The sequence below is a fragment of the Lasioglossum baleicum genome, chromosome 6 (genome assembly GCF_051020765.1).
Source record: "Lasioglossum baleicum chromosome 6, iyLasBale1, whole genome shotgun sequence".
Lineage (NCBI taxonomy): Eukaryota > Metazoa > Arthropoda > Insecta > Hymenoptera > Halictidae > Lasioglossum > Lasioglossum baleicum.
Genome location: NC_134934.1, coordinates 9,755,582 through 9,781,639, shown reverse-complemented (window position 1 = coordinate 9,781,639; position 26,058 = coordinate 9,755,582). Strand labels below are relative to the sequence as shown.

At 41.6% G+C, this 26,058-nt stretch overlaps 1 protein-coding gene across 11 annotated transcripts in view; it reads left to right on the top strand.

Moving 5' to 3' along the window:
* The window catches only part of Smr (nuclear receptor corepressor smrter), a 66,628-nt gene extending 43,861 nt beyond the window's left edge, over positions 1-22,767 (top strand). For 10 of the 11 annotated variants that reach the window (XM_076426042.1, XM_076426037.1, XM_076426036.1 and 7 more), the window contains 7 exons: positions 5,948-6,265; positions 6,347-6,723; positions 7,359-7,625; positions 7,806-8,265; positions 8,909-10,869; positions 10,957-11,150; positions 11,227-22,767. In XM_076426042.1, coding sequence (XP_076282157.1) covers positions 5,948-6,265; positions 6,347-6,723; positions 7,359-7,625; positions 7,806-8,265; positions 8,909-10,869; positions 10,957-11,150; positions 11,227-11,911 — 4,262 coding nt within the window. In that variant the 3' untranslated portion in view covers positions 11,912-22,767. The remainder of the gene's footprint in view (positions 1-5,947; positions 6,266-6,346; positions 6,724-7,358; positions 7,626-7,805; positions 8,266-8,908; positions 10,870-10,956; positions 11,151-11,226) is intronic. The other variant, XM_076426040.1, reaches the window with a different exon arrangement.
* The last annotated feature ends 3,291 nt before the right edge of the window (positions 22,768-26,058 follow it).

Sequence of the window (26,058 nt, the reverse complement as noted above, 5' to 3'; positions counted from 1 at the left end):
CGCGGAATCACTAATTACCGTGATAGTTCGAGTTATGCTTTACAATAGCGGCTGCTTTATTTGTCCACGGAAAAAAAATAAGTTGTTCTACAATTTTCTACGATAAAAATCTTCAATAAAAAGCTGATTATTATTGAAATTTAAGATAATGTACACGAAATATAAAGAAACAAATTGATTAACTTATAACTGTTATCGATGAAGAAAAACTGTTTCGATTGCTCAAAGCAGTTATCGATGAGACAAGTTCATTTCGATCACTCATCGATATGTTGTAGCGCGAAATTACGAAGCCTTCAATCAAAATCAATGTTTCATGACATCTGTCATTTGTTTTGACACATCTTTCAATTTTTAGGTTAACCTAATTACTACGAATTATAACTATTTTTCTAATTTCATCCGCCGGTCGAAACCAATTGTTTTATTTCAGTTGAATATCAACCCATTTGTAATAATAAGATGAAAAAGAAAACAAGTTATGCTGCAAGCAATTAAGAACAAAATGGCTCCAATGATTTTAAGTTCACGCATATAGAAAATATTTTCCATGTATTTACTTTAATGCATCGACGTAAAAGTATAAATACAATGATGATACAAACAGTATGTTTCTGTGTTTCTCACTCTGTCGATCAGAGAAACGAGAAAGACATGAAAATTGTGTAAATGCTAAATCCGATGATTAAAATATTTTTTCGGCAGGGAAAAGTGAAATATATTTTTTTTAATAGGCTAACATTGCATTGTGCATCAGCCCATCCTTGTTTGTTTTATGAAACGTGAAATGATAGTTATTTGCTGAATCCTTAATTGGCAATCCCGCGGAGTGCAACTCGATTTATTTAATTTATGCTGACACGTTACTCGCACAAAGTTAACGAAGTAATGCTCGATTCGATGATACTGCAAAGAAATAACGTTCCCGATACTCGATAAAAATTCAATAGGCAAAGTTCGTGACAACACTTGACAAGAATTGATTACGCGATATCACTCGAAACAATTCAATCACTGATTCAAGCATTTATTGTTATGGAAATGGTGGAACGTTTAAGTAAATTCAATCTTCTCGCTTCTATGTGTTTACACACGTTTATGCGTTTTGTACTTGGTAGATTTACTGTCGCTGTCATACGAAAGCGTGGGTCAAGACGAATTCACTCACATGTAACGAACGTTGAAATACAAAACAGTAAAAGGTTTAAATAATTCAAGAACGTTGTAATATTGCTTTTAATGTAACAAATTCGTTAAGGGATGAAATCTACTTTTATGTTATTCCTAAAACATTTTTATTTTGCATAAAGATCCGCAGTCTAGTAATGACTTACAAATTCATACAAGATCAGAAATAAGAACTGGCTACTATTATCACGAAACAGAGGGAGTACTATAAACGAAAGATAATTTGTTGATCTGAAGGGTAGAGCAGAAATTGGTGAATTATTATACCAGAATCACTTATGCGACTATTTTCGAGGAACGTATGAGGGTTAAGGTAGAATCACGCCCGTTTTGGTTGTATCACCAGTTACCGATCGAGAGTTTGCATTGTAGAGGAGAAAATTGGAGGCGGAGCGAAGGGTGGAGAAAGCAGTGGGTCGTCGGAGAAAGGGTGCGCGAGAGGAGGATCTCTCTCGCGATACCTTTTGTGAAATGTGCAAGGTATATACGTATAACCGTTGTCGTCCGTTTCGAGCCGACTTAATTAGCACATAGCTAATGTCCCCCGCGCCGACACCGATTTCTTCTCTCCTTTTTTCGTCCCCTTTGCGACGGTTAATCGCTCGAACAAGGGACAAGGAGCGCTCTTCCAATTTGATGGCATTTGTCCTGCATGTCTCCGCACAGCGCGACACACAACCGAGAAAAAGTAGCTTCCACGGAAACGTCGCCAGTGTTCCCTTTCCCCGTGGGCATTACAGCTTGTGGAATACTTTGCGCGATTTTGTTCCGCGCCATCGACGATTATGTATCCCGCTGGCTGTCGCCTTGGTCTTCCGCCCTTTTTAGCACGCTTATATTAGCTTGCCGAGTTGTCGTTGTATGCGTCAAATCTTTTAATTGAATGTTAAACCACTTCCCGATGAGCTAGAGACTTGAAACTTTAAACGTAGCTGAGAACTCTGGATTACAATGCAATATTAATAAACAAATTTAAAAAGAAAACTGTGCGTTCAGGAGAAAATTTTTTAATATTAACCGTTACAACTCGTCGCGCGACGCTCGGTAGTACGTGATCGCGTTCAGCGATCCCCACTCCGCGCGCCAGCGCTCCCTACTCCACTAAAAAGTAGAAAATATATATAAAAACAAACTTTTTAAAAACCACGGTTATATTAAAATGCACTAGAAAGGAGAAAATAATTTTTTTAGACATTAGTCACTATAAATAAAAGCGTGGAGCGCCCACGCGAAGATTACGTCAATATAGTTTAGCGCCCCACGCTTTTATTTATAGTCACCAATGTCTAACAAAATTATTTTCTTCTTTTTAGTGCATTTTAATATAAGCGTGGTTTTTAAAAAGTTTTTTTTATCAATTCCAAGTTTGTGGAATCTCGTCCCGATGTTTCCCCGACCCGTCCCGACCATCGAGATCCCTACATTTTTGGGTTCTCGCAAACTCTTAATAGAAAGTGACGAATCTCAGATTTGTTATTCTATAATTTACAAGTCAAATCAATCAATTACCTTTCCAGTGGATATTTTACCCTTTCGTGACTCGTCCGATCTCATACCAACTGAGGGGGTTGAGATTGTTGATCAATGTGATCATTTTATCGAAGAGCACAATCCTAGTCGGTGTTCCGGAAAAATATTCATCGCCCGACAAATAAGGTCCATCCCGATGTGCACTTTGCGCGACGCTGACCTCGACATCGTTTGGCAAAACATAGGAAAATCGTCCAACGTTTGCGCATCAATAATTGAAAACGGTCGAACCGGACGATGGGGTGACTCTACCCCTTTCGGTCAATTAATCCGTCCAGTTTCGGACAAGTAGCATAAAATTAGTCCTGGTGGCAGGTCCGCGAGCGGCGCGGTCGGTTATATTATTGGAGGCAATTTCTCTTGCTCCGGGGATTACCTGCCAATCAGTGTCGCGAACGTTCGCGTATGGCGTTTATATGATTGCTCGGCACACGATTCTTCCTCCGGGGTCCCTTCCGTTTCTCTTGGTCATATCCGGCCAATACAATCGGCGTTTTGGCGTCAACAATAATTCTCTCCGCGTGCTTCGAAAGACAGAGGAGCAACCTGACAGCTCTCCGGAGATTATCGTATGAAGAGATCAGCATACACGAATTGGCGAACGCGCGGAAAATTTTCCGCTATTCCATTCGGAGATGTAAATAAGAGATAGTTGATTTTTCTAGCCTTACAGAGAAATGGAAGTCGATTGGTCTGATTATAACTAGTTAATATCTGATATCTTAAAAAATGCCGATGCTTTGTTCAATTTAAAATTGGCCAATAAAAGAAATTGCGTAGGGTCACGTCCTTACATTTGCTTTATTTCACGTGTCGAAGACAACACTACTTATTTAATTTCGAAACGAGAGAATTTTCAGTAAGGAGACAAAATGGTTGAAAAATATTTCGCCGAGAACGAACATTAAAAAAACTGGACGCTCTCCGACCATGAGAAAGGCTTTTTAATATCGACGCGCCGCTGTAACCCGTGCATATTTGAATAGTTTTCTCTAGTTCGAAACGGCTTTTTACTCGGTCGACTACTCAGTAAATGAGGCCGCGATTCGCGATAATTGTCAGGAGAATAAACTTAAATTTTTCAGGCTGTGGGCCGGTCCGGCATCGCGCGGGTAAAACCATCAAAGCGATTTTACCATGTCTCTTACCTCTCTGCGCCAATGTTTGCGAGTGTGGGCGAGAGAACTTTTTAATTGGCCACCCTTAATTAGTTAACCAGCAAAGTCTCGGTAATTATTCTGTTTCTCGCTCCGTTTCCGTGCGCTAACTCTCCTCCCATCTGCCCCCCACCCCGCCCCTCTCGTATTCCGTTCTTCCATCCTTTTTCAGTGTTGCGAGGGGTGGGTTTGGGGCGTGCTCCTGTATACCGACGGGGTTCTCATGTTTTCGCTCGAGTTCCTTCTCCGTCATGATTAACTCCGTACGCTTAACTCGATCGCGAAGATGATAAGCAAAAATATGCTCATCAGATTTCTCAACTGTCGCATTTGTTCCCCTTTGCAGTGTCGTTGACTAGTGCAAGTATCGTCGAGTCTGCCGAGCGACAGTTTCAGCAGAGGCAGAGAGTCGCCAGATTAAGATTTGTGTCCCCACTCTACCTTCCCCTTCTACGACGCTATTCCCCACACTTCCGCCACGGACTGATCACGTGACGTGTTCTGTCTATATGTATGTCGCGTCGTACATATGTACAGTGCCGTAACGAGGGTATGAACCGCCTGTGGCAAGTGTCTAACTTGCGCCTCCCCGTAACCCAATAATGACAAAAAAATTAAAAATTTTAATGTAACAAGTTAAATTTTACTAAATGCAATACATTAAATACTATTAACCTCATCAAAATGAGTTGCCTCTATATGCAATAATGTGTTTGTCAAGGTATTTGTATGAATAAATAATCTACAACCTAAATAAATATAATATAAATAAATAATATAATAAATAAATAAAATATCCCCCTTTTCATTTCCCATCAGTTTTAACTCCATGAAGTTTAATACAGTGGCCGAAATTTCTATAAAGTCATCTCCTTTTTCATAGATATTTTAAAAATATCATCATTTGTGTTGATTTATCGTATCTGGTCTTGTGCCTTGTAGACACTCGGATAGAGGGACTGCGTACTCTAGACCGCTATGTTTACTATTTACGTTCGTTCTGATTTTTTTTCTGTGTGATGCAGAACACAAGTGCGAAGTTTCTATAAAGTCACTTAGTGTTTCTCTGTATTCTGAGCAGAGAACTACGGAAAACTGCGAATATTCTAAAAGTATTAGTTGTAGAACTCGCAAAAATCCTGTTTGTTATAATTTCATTCACGTGTATGAGAATGCCGAGAGGAAAAGTACTAACAAGTGAAGAAAAAGCATCGATCGATGCTTATAAAGATATGGGCTGCTCTAATCGCGCAATTGCTAAGAAAACTAATCGGTCATGTACTGTGATTAATAATTATATCAATTTACGTGAAAATTACGGAAAAAATCATCTTAAAGGTAGTAATAAAAAATAGTCAAAGAGACAACATTCAATATTAATGAGGTCTGCAGCTAAGGAAAGGAAAAATGCAGCACAATTTCGAGCTGAATTGGAGCTCCCGGTAACAACAAGACGTGTGCAACAACTTTTAAATTCTTCTGGACAAAAATACAACGTAAACCAGGCCTTAAAGAAGTACATAAACCGGCCCGTATTGATTTCGCACGGGCACAAAACACAGTGACTTTATAGAAATTTCGGCCACTGTATAATTGAATTACACAATATAATTGAAATATAATATATTTAAAATACAATATAATTGAAATACAACTATCCAAATTATAGCCCAGAACTTTGAAGAAGTGCCATATATTTTTATGTTTTTCTTTCATATACATACTTGTTTAGTGTCTGCGCGGCGTAGTTTCTATTCCTCGTCCTCGTTCATAATACGTAACGCTATTTTATGGAATTTAATTATGAAGTACTTTATAATTGTACCCCATTGCAATTACGAATTACATTGTAATTTAATTGAATGAAGATCTGAACTATAAATTACAATATAACTGAATTACAATCTAATTCAATTACTTTGTAATTTTAATTCTCGAGTAATTCAATTGTAATTCTGCACAACTCTGTATGATATACCAGGGTGCCCGGATAATTGTTTTTCTATCCGAGATCTTAAACAAGTAACATCTCTATCATCAACTAACTGGACGTATGTCTCTTTTCGTTGCAGAAGGTAGCAGACAGATCGGACCCCACGCCTGCACGGTCTGCCAAAACGTGGTCGAGGGTAGCGCGCAAAGCCGAGCTCTGCCAAGGAGTCAGGCAGGCCAGTACGGGCTGCGAGAGGATCAGGTGGCGCCCGGTGCCCGTGTCTGTAACACCTGTAGGTGCAAAGCGGTCAGGGGACGCTACACCTCGTGTCCTCTGCCAGGTTGCCCGAACGTGAACAACGCCAGCTCGAAGACCAGAGTGAAACGGCTAAGAGCGTTGCCCGCCAAATGGCTCGATCTACCCGCCGAGATTCGTGACCCGATTATCCAGGAGTTCCGTGAGTGTTCCAACATTATTTCTGCAGAAAAGTTCCGCGATCTTCCTCGAAGCAATCGTCTAATTCGTTCTCTTCTTACAGAAATACCTAGCAACGCGACCAAGTGCTGTTCAGCCTGCTTCAACCGAATATCGAGACGTCTGGCACCCCATCTAACCGGCAGCGCCGAGGTCGCTGAGAACACGGCCGATTCCATGGCCCGGCAATGGACAGACGAAGAGCTTGAGCAGCTCAGGAGAGCGCTCAGAGAACATGGCACCAACTGGTTGAAGGTCGCCGAGCAAATACCCGGAAAGACGAACCATCAATGCAAGAACTACTACTTCGCGTACAGGAAGAAACAGAGCTTGGACCAAATGGTCGCCGAGTATTATCAGTCGTTGGGCGAGGAAAGGAGACCTTGCTTGACGGACGAAGAGGAGAGCGGTAGCAGTACGAGCAGCTGCGACGAGCTAGCGGTTCGTGTTCACTGATTTTTCTAGTTATACTCCAGTTGCCAAGTTTTTCAAGCACAAAGCGTTTCGAAGCGGGGTGCTGTAAGGTAAGACCAACTCTTACCTTAGTAACCATAGCGTGCTAGGGGTACCTGTGCTGATCGTCCGTCGGAAGACGACAGGGAGACACTTGTGGGGACCGCGTGATATCCTTTTTTTTATGCAAAAGTAATATACAGTAAGGAGCGAAACTGAACCAATAACCACAAGTTCTCTGTATAAATCATTATTTATTGCTAGGAATATAGAAGAATAACAAAAAATCAACATTATTGGACATTATTGGATTAAGTATTGGACGTGGTGCAAAACCGAGTCAATCTATTTTTGTTGTCATTGCTAAACGAGGAGACATTAATTATTGAAAAAAATTTCTTCAGTTACTTCCAACTATGATAAAAATAATTATAATGTTGATTTTTTGTTATTCTTCTATATTCCTAGCAATAAATAATGATTTGTACAAAACTTGTGGTTATTGGATCAGTTATGCTGCTTACTGTACATGTAGCAACGTTCTTGTAAAGAAACGCGAACGGACTCGTCTGCTAAGCCCAATATAAGTTGAAGAGTTTTTAAGTAGTTACTTTCATTTGTAGGTTCACGACTCGAGCGATACGGCCAGCGCGGGTAGTCCAGCGAACAATATGTCGAGCGGAACGCCAGGAACACCGGGTTCTTCTACGACTTTGCCTATGTCTTTCTCACGATCGACGGATCAGAAGCTTGGCGACAAGCTGGCTGACATCGCTGTGGTATCATTAGTGCCACCGGTGAGCATAGGTTCGTCGCAACAGTCTTCCACCAGCGGAGGTAGCAACGCTGCTTCGGCTGGCACTAGAGAAGACTACGACAGCTCGGCCACGGTAAGACCAAGTTTACCTTTCGCCTCTCAGACTGAGGAGAAGGATGCGAAAAGGCCTTGCATTATTTTGAACATTATCCGAACCCGTTGGGGGTGGCTCGTTTCCTTTTCGACATGTTAAATAAGACGAAAGTTTGTATCTTGATAGGGCCGTCTGATAGAGGTTCGATGATTGTTTCAGGAGACGGCGGACGAGGGTCAGGGAGGTGCCGATTTAGATAATAGCAGCGTCGTTGTGACATTAACTACCGCTAACAACGCTACGCCGCTTCAACAACAACATCCACAGCCACACCAGCAATTGCCGCCTGCTTCGCATTCGCCTCCGTCGACCACGAGCAACTCGAACCCGCTCACCGTTAAAGATCTTATGCTTGGCGTCATCGAGATGCAGCTGAAACGCAACCCCAACAGCCCAGCCGGCACCGGCGGTTCCTCGGTGCCGGTCAATTCGGGGACGCCAACGATATCCAGCATACTGAAGACGGATCATCGGAACGACATCACTTTCGTCAGGGAATACAAGCCGTCAAGCTCCATGGCGAACACGACCATGTCCAGGGACTCGAATCTGGCAACTCTGTCGGTGGTGTCGGGTCCACATCACGCGCATCGTTCCGCACCTAGTCCTCAACAACTTGGTGAGTCGAATGAAGATGAACACGTTGTTCATCACGTTCACTGCCATGCCATAACCTTGAGTTACTCGCACTCCACTTTCTACATAACTGATTACGTGGAACTTTATATCACTCCAACGTAAATAAATTTTTACACAATAGGATAACTACACTCCTCAAAAGAATTAAGAGATCACTTCTGCGAACCCGAAAAATTGCTGTACCGAAATCGTTAAACAATGGTTTCAAAGCCTGAAACCTCTAGTTTCAGATTTCAGAATTTTTGACAGAGTTATGATCGCGTAAAGCGGGGGCAATTTTTCGGGTTCGCAGAAGTGATCCCTTAATTCTTCTGAGGAGTGTAGCTTAATGCAAAATTAATATTTGCTAGTGTACTCAACACCTTGGTTCATGCTTGAAACACCGAATATAAAAACCCCCGATATCGTAAAGGTTAAGAATCTGATAGTAACGTAATGAATAGATATGTACATCCAGAGTAAAAATGCTCGTCAAAATTATAGAATTAAATATTATAAATTTAAAAACTATTCTCAGTCGTTATATTCTCAAGCTAGAACAGTTAGGATAGTGATCGACGCGTTAAGTAGGTTCTTCGTGTTTAATCCGCGAGAAAATGAACTGTATCTTCAAATTATTCCAGGCCAAATGCAAGCAACAATCACCCCCTGTCCTCCAGCGGCATCGACCAGTCAGTCCTCGTCCTCGGATCTGATTCCAAAGGAAGGGTTGATCGTGATGCAAGTTCAACAAGCGCTCCGAGAGACAGAAGGCACCCTCGATTTGAGTATTAAGAAACCAAGACAACAACAAGATTACAATCATTCCTTGCAACCGCTTCATAAGCCACCGACGGTTGCGCTTTATCGGCCAGAGCCACCTCCGGGTGCTTACTACCACCCTCACGCTCATCCGGAGCAAAGCCGCGGCGCGAAGAGTCCATTGGTTTATGCTTCTTCGCCGCGGCCTCAAGCACCTCTCACACCGAAAATGAACAAGGTCGCCGTGCCGCCGCCACATCCGAAATTGTCGCCTAAATTGAGCACCATAGGAACACCTGGGCACAAGAGTGGCTCGATCACGCACGGTACACCGGTGTCCAGCGCCCGTTACGACGGTCTTCTCAGGCAAATGACGCCGCCAGGGAATCCCGGCAGCGCTGCAGGCACGTCGAGCGTCGCCAGCGGCGCGAGCGCAGTGAATGCTCCCAGTAATCAAGGACCTAAAGAGACGGGTTCGATAACTCAAGGCACGCCGGTTCATCCGTTCGCGGTGGACAAGCGAGCACCTATGTACGACTATCACAGAACTATCCGACATTCGCCCGTGACGACAGGCAACATTCCTGGACAGGGCCAGAGTCAAACAGGAACCGCGACGGTGGTAGTGACGCATAGCAATCAATACAATTCTTATTCCGCTCGACCGCCCAGCTACACGATGGAGCAACAGTTATCCTCGCGACAGATCATCATGAACGACTATATAACCAGCCAACAAATGCACGCGCGTAGCCGGAGCGGAACCACGTCGGAGGGAGGCAACAAGAACGAGCCGCCGTCGACGTTGTATTACACAAGCACGCCTCCGCCGCAGCCGCACACACAACCGCGGCAAGGAGTGATCCAGAGGCATAATCCTCAGAAACAGATGCATTATCCACCCCCGCCACCGGGACTCGAAGCTTTTTCCAGTTTAGTGGACGTCGCCGTGCAACAACCCAGTCTTCCAGTTCCCCATCCACACAGCCACCCCGCCTCCGTCAGCAGCAGTCACGAGGGTCTCGGGAAAACCATGGCGGACAGGCTGCTGGCCGACCGCTATGGAGATAAACATCGCTTGGCCATGCACCAAGCGGATCACAGAATGGCGGTGGCCCACCATCACCAACGAGACAGAGAGAGAGAACGCGATTTGGTTCATCTGCGCGAGAAGGAGGAGTACAGGATGCAGCAGCGAGAGAAAGAAATTCAGCAGCAGCAGCAGGAGCACAGACTGATGGCTCAGCAGAGAGAGAAGGATGCGCAGCACGCCGAGCACAGGCTATCGATGCAGCAGAGAGAAAAGGATATACAACACACCGATCACCGTCTTACCGTCCATCAGCAGAGAGAGAAGGAAATCCACCAACAGATGGCTGCAGTCGCCGCTCAGCGAGAAAAGGAGCACCAGGAGCATCGATTGGCCGTGCAACAGCAGAGGGAAAGAGACATGCATATGCAGCAGCAACAGCAACAACAACAGCTTCAGCAGCATATACAACAACAGCAGAGAATGGAGGCTGAGAGGAGGCATATGGCTCAAATGTACAGAGACCAGCAACAACAGCTCGACAGGGACGCCAGCAGGTTAATGAGCAGCGGATTCACCCAACCCTCGAGGCTCCAACAACCGCAACAATCCCAACAGCAACAGCAGCAACAACAGCAGCAACAATCGTCGTCCCGGCAGAGTCAACCCTCGAGCCAGCAGCAGAACGAATCGGCGTCTACTTTGACGGCCGCCAGTCTGATAGATGCTATCATAACTCACCAAATTAATCAGAGCGTGGACAACACCAGCGGGAACTCGCAACCTCAACGACCAGGTGATCGTCTTTTCCAGGTACGTTGTAACACTCCTCTTGCGACTCCTCGTACGCTTTTGTTCGTCCGCAAACGTAGGTGTTTTTCACGATGAAAAACTTTTCAGGGATTCCATCGGGAAGCTCCCGCAGAACCTAACGGAATGGCCCATAGTCCTGCGGGCGAAGGTAACGGAGGCAACAGCGGCAACGCCAGCGGTAACGGAAGTGGAAACAAACCGATTACTCTCGGCGAACACGTGGATCACATCGTCTCGAAGGATTACGGTCCTCCGCATCCCTCCTATAGATCGTACGGCGGGTGAGTATCGTGAAAATATCATTGAAACGATTCGTTGAACACGAGAAAGTGTTTTTAATAGGATAATTGTAATCAGGTACCAAATCTCGGAAGACCAATGGAAAAGGCGAAAAGCCAACGAGTCGGATTCCGTTAAAGCTGGAGACGAGCGTCAGATAATTCGCGTGACTCAGCAACAATCGCAGCAACAGCAGCAACAACAACAACAACAACAGCAGCAGCAACATCAGCAAGCAGCGTCCTTGGTAGGAAAGCAACAATTCCACTCGGTCGAGCCCGTGTCACCCCCGGAACCAGGTACCAATCATTACGGGCGACGTTTATATGAAACAACCACTGCCACATCGACTTCCGGAACCCCTTCCAACAAGCCTCATCTTTCGCCGCTGGATTACGTGAAGAACAAGATCGTCGAGGTGATGCGTACATCCGAGGACGACAAAGGAGGTAACGCAGGCGACAGGAACGGAGGGAACGTTGCCAGCGGAGAGAAGGACGAGAAGATAGGAGGGAACATCGAGAGTCCTTCTGGCGCAGAGATGATGGTCGACGGGACGCCGAATCAAACGCCGCAACCACCAGCGCCAGCTCCTACGACCACCTTCTATCCATTCAGTGCATTAGGAGTGCACACCGGCCCGCCGCCAGCACCACCACCCCCGACTTCCGGTTCCGCTTCCGTGACCAAGTCCGAACAAATGCAAGCCGAGCCGGCACCGTTGCTTTCCGCTCAGTACGAACCACTTTCTGACGAGGATTGATAGTCTAATAATTTAGCCACGTACAGATCGACACGCTGTGACAAGTTTCTTAGGGTATTTATGCACTTTGTTTATCTCGACGAGAGAGTCTCTCACGCAGGCGTCGATAAAACGATCGAACGTTTCACGATTAGCAATGTTTGTCGGGGCGTTAGCCGTCGCCGTCCTTACTGATCGTTAGGTTTTGATCGCATTGAGGAAATTCAGTTTCTTTTTCTTTTTCATATCTCGTTCATATATCTCCCTTTGTTTTTTCCCCCGTCCCCTCCCTTCTATAACCCCCACCATTCCTCTGTATCCCCCTTTTTACGACATCTTTAATCATAAATCCGCAAACGGAGATTATATAACACGCGATGATTTGTCTTACGTGAAGTTTATTATTTTATAAATTTCGTATTCCCCCGTTATATACTTTTAGCCAGAGAGAATCGCCGTCCTCGCCCCCCCCCCCCGCGCAGTACGCAAAACGATCGAAACACGTTTTACGAGAGAGAGCATTGTTTTAATGAGCCGCACGCATAGGCGCGAAAAAAATGGTCTTCGTTCGAACGTAACCGTAGCGTAATTTTAAATCATAATTAATATTTTTTACGCATTGCATATCGTCATATTGACACATGATAAAAGGAACATGTAACTACTACCGCCACTGGCTACATCGAACGCTGTTGCCCCCCCCCCCGAATCCATGTCGCTACCTCGTTTGTAGGAAGAGAGGCGCGTTCCAAGCATACTCGGAATGCGATACAAGGAATTTTACTTTTCTTTGTTTTTTTAGAAACGACATCCGGAACCCATTGCCGCGCGAAAACACTCGATTAATGGAAATTAATTAAATGTTCTGTACGAATTTTCACGTATCGTTATGTGTATATGTGTGTGTGTGTGTTTTTTTAATACATTCGAATTTAAGAAAGAAGATTAAAAAAAAACGATACAGCGAAGTCGGTCAGAAAGAAATACATTTTTCTCAACGATTTCCCCATTTTTTCCGATGCGTTGAATACCCTCAATGCGTTTGACAGCCTTCGAGAGATCACGTATTGTTCCCGCGTTTCAATAGAAATTCTTTCGATCGACGCCGAGATTGCGTCTCAGATGATCCACAAACTCACGATATAGACGTCGGCCCCGTGGAACGTCCAGGCTAGCCCGAATTCACAAACGGAGACGCTTCTTTTTGTACATAAATGAATAATATGTAATCGTTAAAGAATGATGAAACTTCAAAGGCATACGTGTTTTTATTTTGGAATGAGTCTGTGATTGTGTATGGAAATTTAAGTAGCCTGAACCGTAGAGCATCAGTGCGAACAAGAAGAGAAAATGTGTCGGTTTCGTTTGAGAGAAGTTCTACTTCTCCGTTTTCATCGCGATGGAGACACGCGGGCGCATGCGCGAGCAAGTAAACGCGATCGCATTCGACGCGCAGAGCCTACGCGCAGAACAGTGGAATACGCATCGTTCTCTGACGAGAGATCGCTTTCAAATTGTTCTCTCTCTCCTTGGTGAAAAGTGGGTTTTAAGTGGAAAAAATGAAAAAAAGTGTAATTCTAAGTGTTGTACATAGTACACAATATTAATTTTTAAGTTGAGCTAGTAGGTATATGATGGCTAGTTTATCGTATGCTATTGTAAGAATTCTAGAATTATAGTGTAAGTGATGTAGCTAGCATTTAGGGGATAGACGCCATGAACTGACTATGGGAATACTTTCCCGGAACTACGTTCTCTTATCGATGGAGATAATGCGGGCGATCGAGGGACGATGTGTCAATATCGTCCTCTGGGCGAGAATAGATACGATTTTATTTCATTAAAACAACAACAAGAAAAACGTCACTTTCTGAAAACCCGAATGTACGCTCTGACTATCATGAATAAGTTAACTCTCACACTCACACATGTACACGCGCGACGACATAATTAACAATAACTACACGCGACACACACACCACATAACACACACACACGGATAAACGCATCGGAGGAGAACACACACGTGTACAAGTAAAGAATTTTTATATAGCCTAATTTTATATTTGTATGCAAACGTAAGTTTGAACCGTGCGGTCTTGCTCCTTTGTTTAGTCACTCGGATACCCGACAAACCAACCAACACCGTGCTTTTTATCGCAACATCGCTGCACCCGAAGTCGCAAGTCGTTTCGATCCGAAAAAACGTTACGAACGATATGAAAAAAAAACATACACACGTAAACACACGCGCGTATCTCTGTGTGCTCCCTCTTCGTACGTATATGTATAAAACGTGACATGTACATGCCGACATACAGGGAGATGCAAATTATTCGACTACGTTTCATATGAAAAATGTAATTATATGATAATGCTTAAAAATGTACGAAATAAGAACTTTCTCTGTAGAAAACGAATTTTTATTTAAAATATCTGTACGCTGCTATAAACACCGTTGACTGTGTCCATATATATTTACGTTATACTGTTTTTTGATGTTGAAATCGACAAGTTTAATATAATTCGCTACACACTTTTCCGTGAAAATTTCGAGGTAATTTCATGTGCAGATTATTGTCCAGCAAATCAAAATACAATGAATACTATACAAAATTCTAGTTAATTCACCACAAATCAACAGTTACCTACCGCGTGAGAACAGAATAAATGATATGAACATATACGTGTTCAGATATTGAAGATAAATACTCATGATTCTTAGCTGATATTGAAAATAATTATTTCCAATTGAAAGAGAAGAGAATCAAACTTTATTTCACATTTTCTTGTCATTAGTTTTAAACTGTAACCTAACGAAACGTTCGAATTGTGAACCATCTCATATGTGATAACGCTTTTCTGCTTTGCTACTACAGTCTTTTTATATTTTTGTAAAATCTGGCAAATTGAGGAAAGACTACATCGAGTCTAATAATTTGCATACCTCTCCATATGCGGTGTCTCTGGAATATACATATGCTTTTATTAAGAGAGCTAGAAATGGGTCTAAAAACGTTCTGAAGAAATTCGACTGCTAACTGACCGGTTAAATAATATTTTAAATAAAACTAGAAGCGCTTGAACTTCGTCAAATTTTTAATAGTACCGGCTTCCAGTCAATCATGATTTTTATAAATATATTCACTACAATATTCACAGTCTGTTCGGTAATAAAATATACATTGAAATGAAACCATATATAATCCATATACAGGGTGAGTCCGAAGAAACAGAACACCTAAATATCTCCGTTACTTTTCGTTGTGCAAAAAAACTTCTTAGGACAAAGTTACACTGTTTGAAGGGCTACATGTAAGTTACGTGTCAGTTACAGTCTCTCGAGGTTTTCTCTCTGGCCTAATTATCTCTCTTGAAGAAGCCATGATCTCCCAGAGGCACCTTGTACGTCCGCGTTCCTGTACCTTGTTTGATCGCACACTTTTATATGGTTGAAACGCATTTGGTCGGATAATGTGAGTGCCTCAACCCATTCGTGAACTGTCGAACGAACGGACGTATGCATGGCAAAATATCATCTTCGCTCCATTTCGATGTCGTGTACTAAATACATTCATTTCTGGCAAATCGGGACAAGAGATTTCGGACGAGCGTCCGTTTCAGTGTTCAAAGCGCACGGGGCTGCGCGAAACCATAGCCACGACCACGTGCTCGTTAGGGTTACATCGGAAGCGTGCGTGTCGTCGTTTACCTAGAATTTGTTTGCATCTTATTGTTCCCCTACACACACGTGTACGCACTCATACACACAGAACACACACGCATACAGGGTGGTCCAAGCAACTTGCACACCTATAATAACTTCCAAAGTATGCGTTGCACGAAAGAGTTTTGTATACAGAAGTTGCATGATCTGAAGGGGTACATTATGTAGTGTATTTATTTTTTTTACAGATGGACGCGTAAAGGACATATGAAGGTCAACTTCATTTTTTTTAATGGAATGGGCTATTTTTTAATACATCAATCGATGCAGCTGGACATTCGTTACAAAAAGTACTAACCTATGTATGTCGAAAAGTTAGTAGTTCAGAAGATATTTCAATTTAAAAAACTCTAAAACACCGTTACCGTCGTACTTCAATTTCAACTTCAATTTCAATGGCAATCCTTCAATTTCAATTTCAACTCTTCACAATTTCAATGTTTCAACTTCAATTTCAGTTTATCAATTTCAACTTCAATTTTTCAATTTTAATTCGTTAATTTCAACTCTTCAATTTCAATTTCAACATCAATTTTTCCATTTCAACTTCAATTTCAATATCAACTTAATTTCAAATCTTCAATTTCATTTACAACGTCAATTTTTCAATTTCAATTTCAACTCTTCAATTTACACTAGCAAGTAAACGCAAACGTCTTAGTACGATAGTAATGGCGTGTTTTAGAGTTATTTAAATCGAAATATCTCGTGAACTACTAACTTTTCGACATACATAGGTTAGTACTTTTTAATAACGAATGTCCATCTGCATCGATTGATGTATTAAAAAATAGCTCATTCCGTTTAAAAAAATGAAGTTGACCTTCATATGTCCTTTACGCGTCCATCTGTAAAAAAAAATAAATACACTACATAATGTATCCCTTCAGACCATGCAACCTCTGTATACAAAACTTTTTCGTGCAACGTATACTTTGGAAGTTGTTATAGGTGTGCAAGTTGCGTGGACCACCCTGTATATGTATACACAGTGTATACCGGACACTGTCTCGAATTCGATCTTCAAGATGTCCCCCGTCGACCGGAACATCATTTGCAATCGGAACACGCACGTGCAACTTGAATTTTGATTTCGAACGTTTCGGCTCTCGGTAACGGAAGACACAAATCGAAGAATACTCCAGTATAGTTTGTAATACGAGTCGATTTAATGCGTATCGGGGACTTGAAGATTGCGAGTTGATCTCTAGAGCGCAACGAGCAAGTATTCTTTTGTAAATAAAGGAACCTTCGCTTCGCACTCATGGACATTTCGTAAGCGTTTCTTTTCCAATACGACGACTGAGGTTTTTCTACATTTTCCGTTTTCTTTTTTGTTTTTTTAACGTCTGATCTTCGTTGCGTCATCGATATCGTTCTGTGCTTTCTTTTCGTACGGTCGACGCGTCGTCGTCGACACTGTGAACAGCGTCTCCCCTCATGCTGTGAACGGGCCACATTGCAGAGGTGTGCAAATGATCGATCGCGAACTCGGGAATCGTGTAAAAACAAGAAGAACATATAGGAACCTTTGTTTATAAAGGAGAATGTTTCAGTTGCAACGTTTGTACATTCTAATTGTTTGATTTAATACCTGCCGTGCATTTCTCTGCTTTTAATTAACCAATCTGCTACAATTCCTTGTACTTCACCGTACCGCGGATTCGATATTCAGTGTATTGGGATGCACAGTGTGAAAAAGTTATTTGTTATATTTTTCAGTGTCGGATTTACACTGAACGTCGAATCTTTGTTGAGTATTTTATGTAATTTTTCTCGATAGTGTAAAGATATTAAACGAGAACGCATATGTCACATAGCAGATAATTAACGTATCGATATGTTTATACGATTTTTACACTCGTATTAAAGAGAATTGTTGTCTTCGACCTCGTGAACGCAGTTCATTTTGCAAGAACTTCTGTCGACGTACATATACGCATTACTTAATATGTCTACCGATCGAAGGAAATAGAATATGATTTCTGAAAAAAAATCCTGGTCAACAGTTTGTTTACACGACGGATATAAATAGTGTTCCGAGAAAACTCTTTGAATCGATACACCGAAACGATGAAAATCCACTATGACAAGAAACTGATGTAATAAAGTTAATACTCAAACATTTCGAACAACGGAAGATGATTATTTAGAGAATGCAGCCGTTTTCTTTTCGGAGGAAATAACAGATCTTTGTTATCGTTTCTAATCCGTCATTGAAATATTGGGTTGGCAAGAAAGTATAATTTTAAGGTGAGATAAAACCGAATTTCTTTATTCAAACGATGAACGTTATTCAATAAAATATTTTCTTACTTATTCTGTTTTGCAAAAGATCAAAAGGGAAAATATCTTATTCATCAAAGTTCGTTGCTTGAACAAAAAAAATTAATCGGAATTATTTTCTTGCCAACCCAATCGCTTACTTTTGTAATAATTTCTGAATATTCCCACAAAAAAAGCTGAGAAATTGTTAGAGGACTATATTCACAAGCGAGTAATTTGCATACCTCAGTATTTATTCGATTTATCAATGAGCAATCCACTATTTGTTTCGACAGCTCGCAACGGGTTCAAATATTATTCAAACAACGTGGCATTCGGCCTTTTTTTTTTGGTTTTTATTTAACTTAAATATTGGACTTGACCAGAAATGGTGGATCACTCACTAGCTCATGTAACAATTCGATTGCGAACTCACGAGGTACACGATCACCCATAAACACACACATATAATCTGAGTCGCCAGACGAGGGGAGGGAGCACGAATCGAGGAGAAAAAGCTACTCTCTCTGCCAGTAGAAGGGGAAGGTAGAGTGGGGACACAATCTTAATCTGGCGACTCTGCTTATAACGAACAATTCCCAAGTTCTCGTATAGTTGTGTAAAATGAATAAGAAAGCTGCGTGTGTATAAAGTTCTTTCAGAATGGCCGTCTTCCCAGTATTATTTCGGCAATTTGTTTATTTCGACCGACTAGACGAGTATTTCCTGAAAAGGTCAGGCTACAATCTGAATAACTATAAATATATAAATATATACATAATATACATAAATGCGTGTGTATATTCGAGACTAGATATTCGGTTTCGCCGTAAAGGATACAATGGAAATTTTGCAGCCTCGCATAAAAATGTACAGAGCAATTTATTTTAGCCGATCGTAAGGGCGATTCACAATCAGTCGTAACTGTTACGAAACTTTATTACGGTACGCTTCCCGACGGAAGGAAAAGGATAGTCGAAAGAGTAGGAAAAAACGATGGCAGGAGGATAAAACGTTCTCGAATTGTACAAAATCGAAACACCGATGGGTATCGTGTCTAATAATGCTTCCAGAAGCGGGGGTGGGCGTGCACAGAATAAAAATGGAACGGGAAGTACAGTGGTGGACAAGAGCATAGTATAAGACACTTCATGTATTCGTGTATTTCGTGTACTTCCTTGAAAGGGGTGAAAATGTTCTTCGCGGCTTTGTTAACACATTACCGACCGGTGATTATTGCATAATTTTGAAAAATCTATCGTACATACATGGCTGGACACTTTTTAATGGAACCTTCAATAGCAACAGCAATTTTCATTGTGAACTAACAAGTCACCCTCAATTAACGTCATCTAATAGTATCATTTAAGATTGCAATGTAAAAGAAAATTTCTATGCTGTCTTTTGGTGCAGCATAATTATTGAAAATCCGATTAAGAAGAGTTATTAACGAAAAACACGGACCAATCCGAGCGTGGCTATAGTGGCTTGCGCTGAGCTTGGCACTGGCATTGGCCGAGCAGAAATCCGCCCGCAATAACCGCGCTCCGATTGGTCCGAGCTTTCCGTTAATAACTCCCTAACAAAGCCGCGGAGAACATTTTTGGAACACCCTGTATATGTATATGAAAGAAAAGAATTGCACATTTTCTACGTCCCTTCTTTTGTATAGATACTGATTCTAGAATGAACGTACAAAATTCTAAATAAGTAGGGGCCACAGTGAAAAAGTTAAAGAAAAAAAGTGGAGAACCTACTTTTCCTGGACGAAATTATAAAACATTGACACTTTCTCTGTAAGTATGTTTGATGGACTATGCACTTTGATGGACTATTAACCCTTTGCACTCGAATGGCGACTGTAAGGCGCCAGTAAAAATGGCCACACCATTATTCAAAGCAGTTTCAATATTATTAAATTCGTCTGTTTTCTATAAATTGTGAAAAGCTCAACTGTTACATGAGAAAACTGGTTTAATTTCATGTGCACAATGTAAAAAAGATTACATTGAATAAAAATGTTCTGGGTCGAAAGAAATGATTTTGATTCTCGAATTAAAATTGTTTCGAGTGCAAAGGGTTATTAATATCTGGCGGTACATACCTCTTTTCCGTTGTATAACGTCTAACAAACATTTTCGGATTGATATGTATAACTTTGTTATTCGGTTTGGTTGTCAGTGTGTTCCAATTTTTGATTATCCTTTATTTTAGTCAATTGCTAGTATTGTATCGCTTCCCACATGCATCAACATTCCCGGCTAAGTCACACCAAACATTTTCAATAAATATTTAGATCGGGTGAGCGGACGGGCAATTCTGAGACTTCAATATTCTTTTCAAATAAATAATTAAAGGGGTAAAGGTGGATAAAGAGGATGGATAAAGGTGTCAAGCGGATAAAGGAGCTTGTAAATGACTTTAACACCTTCATTCATCACAAATATTACCGATATTGGTTGTTAGCTTGTTCATCCATTCTCTAACTCCGCAAGTAACCATAGAAACGTTTCCTAACAGGGGGCAAAGTTGAATAATGAGAGTTTACACCTTTATTCTTGAGGATATCCAAGTCTAACCTAAAATGTTACTCGACACCTTTATCCATCCACCCCTTAAATTGTATATTCGTTTCCGAAATAGTATAGAAAAGATGGGATGCACAAAATGTGTAATGCTTTTCTTTCAAGTATGCGAGATGCACATGAACTGTCCTCTACATTTGCGCAGCACTGTAGCAAGTTGAAACGCGCTTACCGGACTGTGGACATTTCTGCGAACTCGTAATGTTATTAGACCAGTTTACGCGAAGAACCAGTTCGATAAAAGTTGATTTACAGTTCACTAAAACAAAGAGCATAAGACGCGTCAACATTAACACATTGTCCGACGCTTACTGTGTACGTCAGAATTGCTTCTATCACCGTTTCAATTTTGTGCCTGTCGTTTAACCGTTACGCTGACGTCACTGTACACGGCGATACACGAACAACACGTACAGGATGTTTCATGGCGCGTGGAAAATGAAAAATCTTTCCGTTTATTTAACACGATCCTGCTGCCGAATTACAAACATTCTTAATTTATAATTTTACAAGAATTTCTTGAGGGAAAATAATTGTCAGTCGTGTTACATGTAAACACGCGGAAATATAACTTATAAAAATGTAACAAGGATCTCGTTATTTTTTCACGAAGCGGTAAATCCCGCCAGTTATGAAACAGCCTGTACACAGGATGATTCCAGAAACTGCGACAAGATATAACTATTTTTCGAATAGAGATAGAGAATAGTAAAAATGGTGGAGAAAATTGAATGGCTTCAAGGAATCGTATATATATTTCTGTGATAAAATTTGGTCTTGCAACTTGTGGTTGTACTGCTTGATTTTTCTTTGTTCAAACGATACTATTTTTTGTTTCTTTACGTGAATCTGTTCTTCTACATTCTACATCTATACATATATTCCAAGTATAAAAGTATTAAGGCACCGAGACCGAGAATATATGACGAGTTCTCGTGAAAAACTTAGAATGATCGGTCGCGAATGATTTTTGTACCTGCTTTTTTTATAGTTCTTGCAACATTCGGTTATCAAACGCTTACAACTAACCCATTGGTTCAAGTTCAACAAGCAAACGAACGTTATCTTTGCTTACTGCCTATATCGACGTGTGTTACGTTTTAAGAGCCATATTGAAACGGACATCGAAGAAACCCGAAGCAAGAAACGGTGATCAAGAAAATACAGACAGTGTTCAAGCGCTATGATAAAAAATATGAATTATCGCATAACATGAAAATATAAAGAGAAACATAAAGCATTCAGTTTTTATTTTAGTCTTCAATCCTCCAACACCTTGTTATATCTTCTTCCAGTTTCGAAATCATCCTGCGTATCGGAATCCGGCGCAGACTTGAACAAGGGATGCCTCAAGAGGGATCTGTTTTCATTGTTTTGTAACGATCAATAATACGCCCCCGGTTGATTCTCTGGTATAAACATCGAGTAAGAAACGTGACGTTCCGTCGTTGAAATATTCTACAGCGAATGAGTTCGAAAACAAATAATATTGGGTTGGCAAGAAAGTAATTACAGAGCCCAATTTTTCTGTTCAAGCAATGAATTTTAATGAATAAGATATTGCCCCTTTTGTTCGAAGATCTTTTGCCAGAAAGAGTAAATAAGAAAATATTTTATTGATTAACCCCTTGCCATCGTCATTTAATTACTCGATTTCGGATGAATCAATGAAATTGCGAATAAAAACACACTTAACAGAACTAGAACGAAAATGGACGAAGAATCTTTTTGTGCAACGACTTCCGAGAACGTCACGAGTGTCAAATTACGTTACCGACCCAATACACTGTAATCACTAGACTCTGGATTTCACGTATTTATGAAAAAAACGAGTATGAAATGAAATTAAATGAAAAATACAAATCTATATTTATCTCCTGTGTCTTGCAATTAATTCGCGAACTTTTGCATCAAGATCCGGAGTCTAGTAATCACGCTTAGAAATATTAACGTAGGGGAGGATTTAAAATTTCAGAACGTTCGTCTTATTTTATGTAAAATTATTAACTCGAAGGATAGCCACCTATAGTCGAACACATCTTGTATAATTTATTTAATAATTCAATACTTACCAGCAAATTCATGAAAATTCAACAGTAGTTTTCACGTGGATGCAGGATGCGATTTTTATCCCGGGGAGAGCGATGTTTAAAAACTGGGAACGGTGTGAATTCGAATTTTTTACAGAATACTTGAGACTTAAAAAAAAAGTAGCGGAGTGAATGAGAAGGAAACAGAGATAATGGACGCGACAGAGAGAGAGAGAGAGAGAGAGAGAGAGAGAGAGAGAGAGAGACACACGTAGGCACACGTACACGTACATAGACGACTATATCGTTGATGCAACAAAAGGCAAATCATCTAAGTTAGAGATTTCTAGACGCCATAACGTAATATTGTAAGGCATCACTTGTGCGTATAGGTCTATCGAGCATTAGCGACCAGTGTTGCCAGATGAGGGGAGGGAGCACGAATTGAGGGGAAGAAGTTAGCCCCTCTTTGCCAGTTCCGGACGCAAGCACGACAGAGACGGAACGCGTCACGTGGCCGGATCGTGGAAGGGGAAGGTAGAGTGGGGACACAAATCTTGATGATGCAGAAGGTCTCTGAAGGCTAGTGTTGCCAGAATCGACCAAAAACGGTCGATTTTCCCCACTCCGCCTTCTCCCCTTCAACTATCCCATTCCACCACCATGGGCATACTCCAACATCCCCCACTAAGACCGTAGACTGTTTCACGTATTAATCTGGTTATCAGAGAGGGGGTAAACTATATTCTCCTCGATTTCCCCGATCTGGCGTCACTGCTGAAGACAGTTCTATCTCTATCGCTAGTCACCTAAGTCTGGCCCACGGTGTATTATAGAGGTGTTCAGACTTCCCTTAGAAAAGTTGAGATAGATAGAGATTAGTAGTATGCCATCTAGCGACGAACAGTGTCGCCAGGTCGCCAGCAATCGAGGGGAATCAAATACCCCCTCTCTGATGACCAGTCCAGTCTACAGCACAGTCTTGCGCCGCGCACGCGCAACGTGTCACATATATTACTCTACTCTGGTCATCAGAGAGGGGGTACCTTGTATTCCCCTCGAGTGCTGGTTTGGTCACTTTCTGGCGACACTGGCGATGAACTAACCTCTATCTATCACAAAACGTCAACCTTACAGAGGGGTGCTTAGTCGTAACATCTCTATAATACACCGTGGTCTGGCCCTATTCGATAAGATGCTCATTTCATATTTGTAACTATTGCATTTCTATCATGTCGCGAACTCTCGTGCCCCCGAGTGCCCCTGCGGTGCGAAATCATTTTGACACGCGTCCCGGATAAATCGGTTAGATCTACCGTTTTCGTTTACTCGGTGGAAAATGGAAAGGTGGGTCCACCGAGTCTGTCCGCTACGTATCGAATGTAAAAATTGATATCGCGCCATGGAGGAGAGACGTGAAGGGAGTAGTTGCTAGGTTCACCGGAACTCCCACCTTCTCTCGAGAGTTGCGTAAAAGTCAAAACGGTTTTCAATGTTCGATAAGCCTGTACGTACTCGTTTGTGATCCAGTCACGAGGATCTCGATGTCTATTGTTCGGCACCCCTAACGAAAACCACTCTGTACACTGTACATAGATTACAAAAAGCAAAAGAGAACGACAACACCGACGAGGTGGCGGTCAGCTTCCCTTTTAGGAGAATTGTCCCTCGACCAATGCATACGATGCGAGAGAAGCCACGGAAAGAGACGGATGACAAACAAATAAAAGGATATGTCGCGTGATAACAAGCAGAGAAACAGAAAGATAAAAATCATTCAGAAAATGCTAAGAAGCGATATTACCTACGAACCCGCTATCAACGCGATTAATTCAGATAAATTAACTAAAATTAATAGCGAGCGAGAGCATACCCCGCCTACAGTAAACTACAGGTATAGCATACACGGTAATATTATTATCAAAACAGTTCAATGTAAATTGTTATTTTTGTTGAAATAAAAATCACCTCCGTTATAATAACTGGCACCCCCTCCCCCGCCTCTCACCCACTCCACCGACTCTAACCAAACCCGTCCCAGAAGGATATACAGAGCGTACATCAGATTTCGAGGAAACAACCAGACCGTTTCCAAGAGACAAGTTTAGAATGCTTTTTTATTCGAATGGTTCAGGTTTAAATCGTTCACCGGCTGGTACGTACGTTTCAGCAAACGTTTACGCTAATGCCGGTTGGATTATACACTTATATCGATAAAATCGCAATTACCGGTGACTGTCGAGATATGTGAGCATAAGGCTGGGCTCCAGGTCACTGTTGGCCTTCGTTTGCAGTGAATGTGCACAATTTCAATTTGAATTTCAATGTTCGAAATCGATAAATCGTGGATCGTTGCTGTACAGTTGATTGTTCGAATAGAATTTAACGATATCACTTTTGTTACTGAGAAATATGATAACACAGGACTGAAGAAATATACATACATACATATATATGTTGTATATAAAAATGATACCGAATAGTGTCGTACCTGCCCGAAGATACTGATATACTTGTTATTATTGTATAACGACCGGATCCCCTCCTGCTCATCGTACGATCATCCGTCAATTGTATCCTATTTAGAGAACGTAACTCTTCCTAGTGAAGGTTATACATATTATATTAGGTTGTCCCAAAAGTTCCTTCCGGAATGTATTCTTTTAATATTGCTAAATAAATATTAGGTTGTCCCAAAAGTTGGTTTTCGATTCATGCACATAATGCAAATTCATGTTAGGAAGTACTAAAACATCAACATAAAGATTATCGCATTGTTTGTATTTATTTAGCAACATTAAAGGAACACATTCCGGAAGGAACTTTTGGGACAACCTAATACTAGACTCCGGATGTTTATGCACGATAAATATGTAAGAAACATATGCGCTTTTGTGCACGGAAAATATGCCAATATGCAGGGGAAATATACAACATTAACGATTATTAATTCGATTGGATGCATCGATTATTAATTCAAATTGGATGCTATTGACCAGGGTTGCCATATTCTACTCTCGCCAGGCCCCTTACCCTTCCGCTCCTCACCCTGCTTGTCTGCTGAGTCCGCCCCACTCTTCCCACTAACACTGACGCGTACCGCTAACTTACAATTAGTTTGCTCCACGTGGTACGCGTCAGTGTTAGTGGGAAGAGTGGGGCGGACTCAGCAGACAAGCTGGGCGAGGGGCGGAGGGGTAAGGGGCCTGGCGAGACTAGAAAATGGTAACCCTGCGGTGTTGACGCTTCTCCGTAAAAATTAAAAAATGATCGCTCCACGTCACACGATGCAAGCGGTGCATAATTATACGCATCTTGTACAAATTCATTGTTTAAAATATCTGAGATTTGTATTAATTTCGTTAATCCAATATTATTTTTTCCTATAACAGCAATTACTTTCACTGTCACCGCGGGTATGTTTTCTAAATCAGTGGTCCCCAACCCCCGGTCCGTGGATCAAATGGTACCGGGCTGCCCAAGGAACATAAAATACAATTATTTAAAAACACCCCCCCCCCCCCCCTTCAGCGTGCCGCGGTAAAATTATCAAACGTTGAC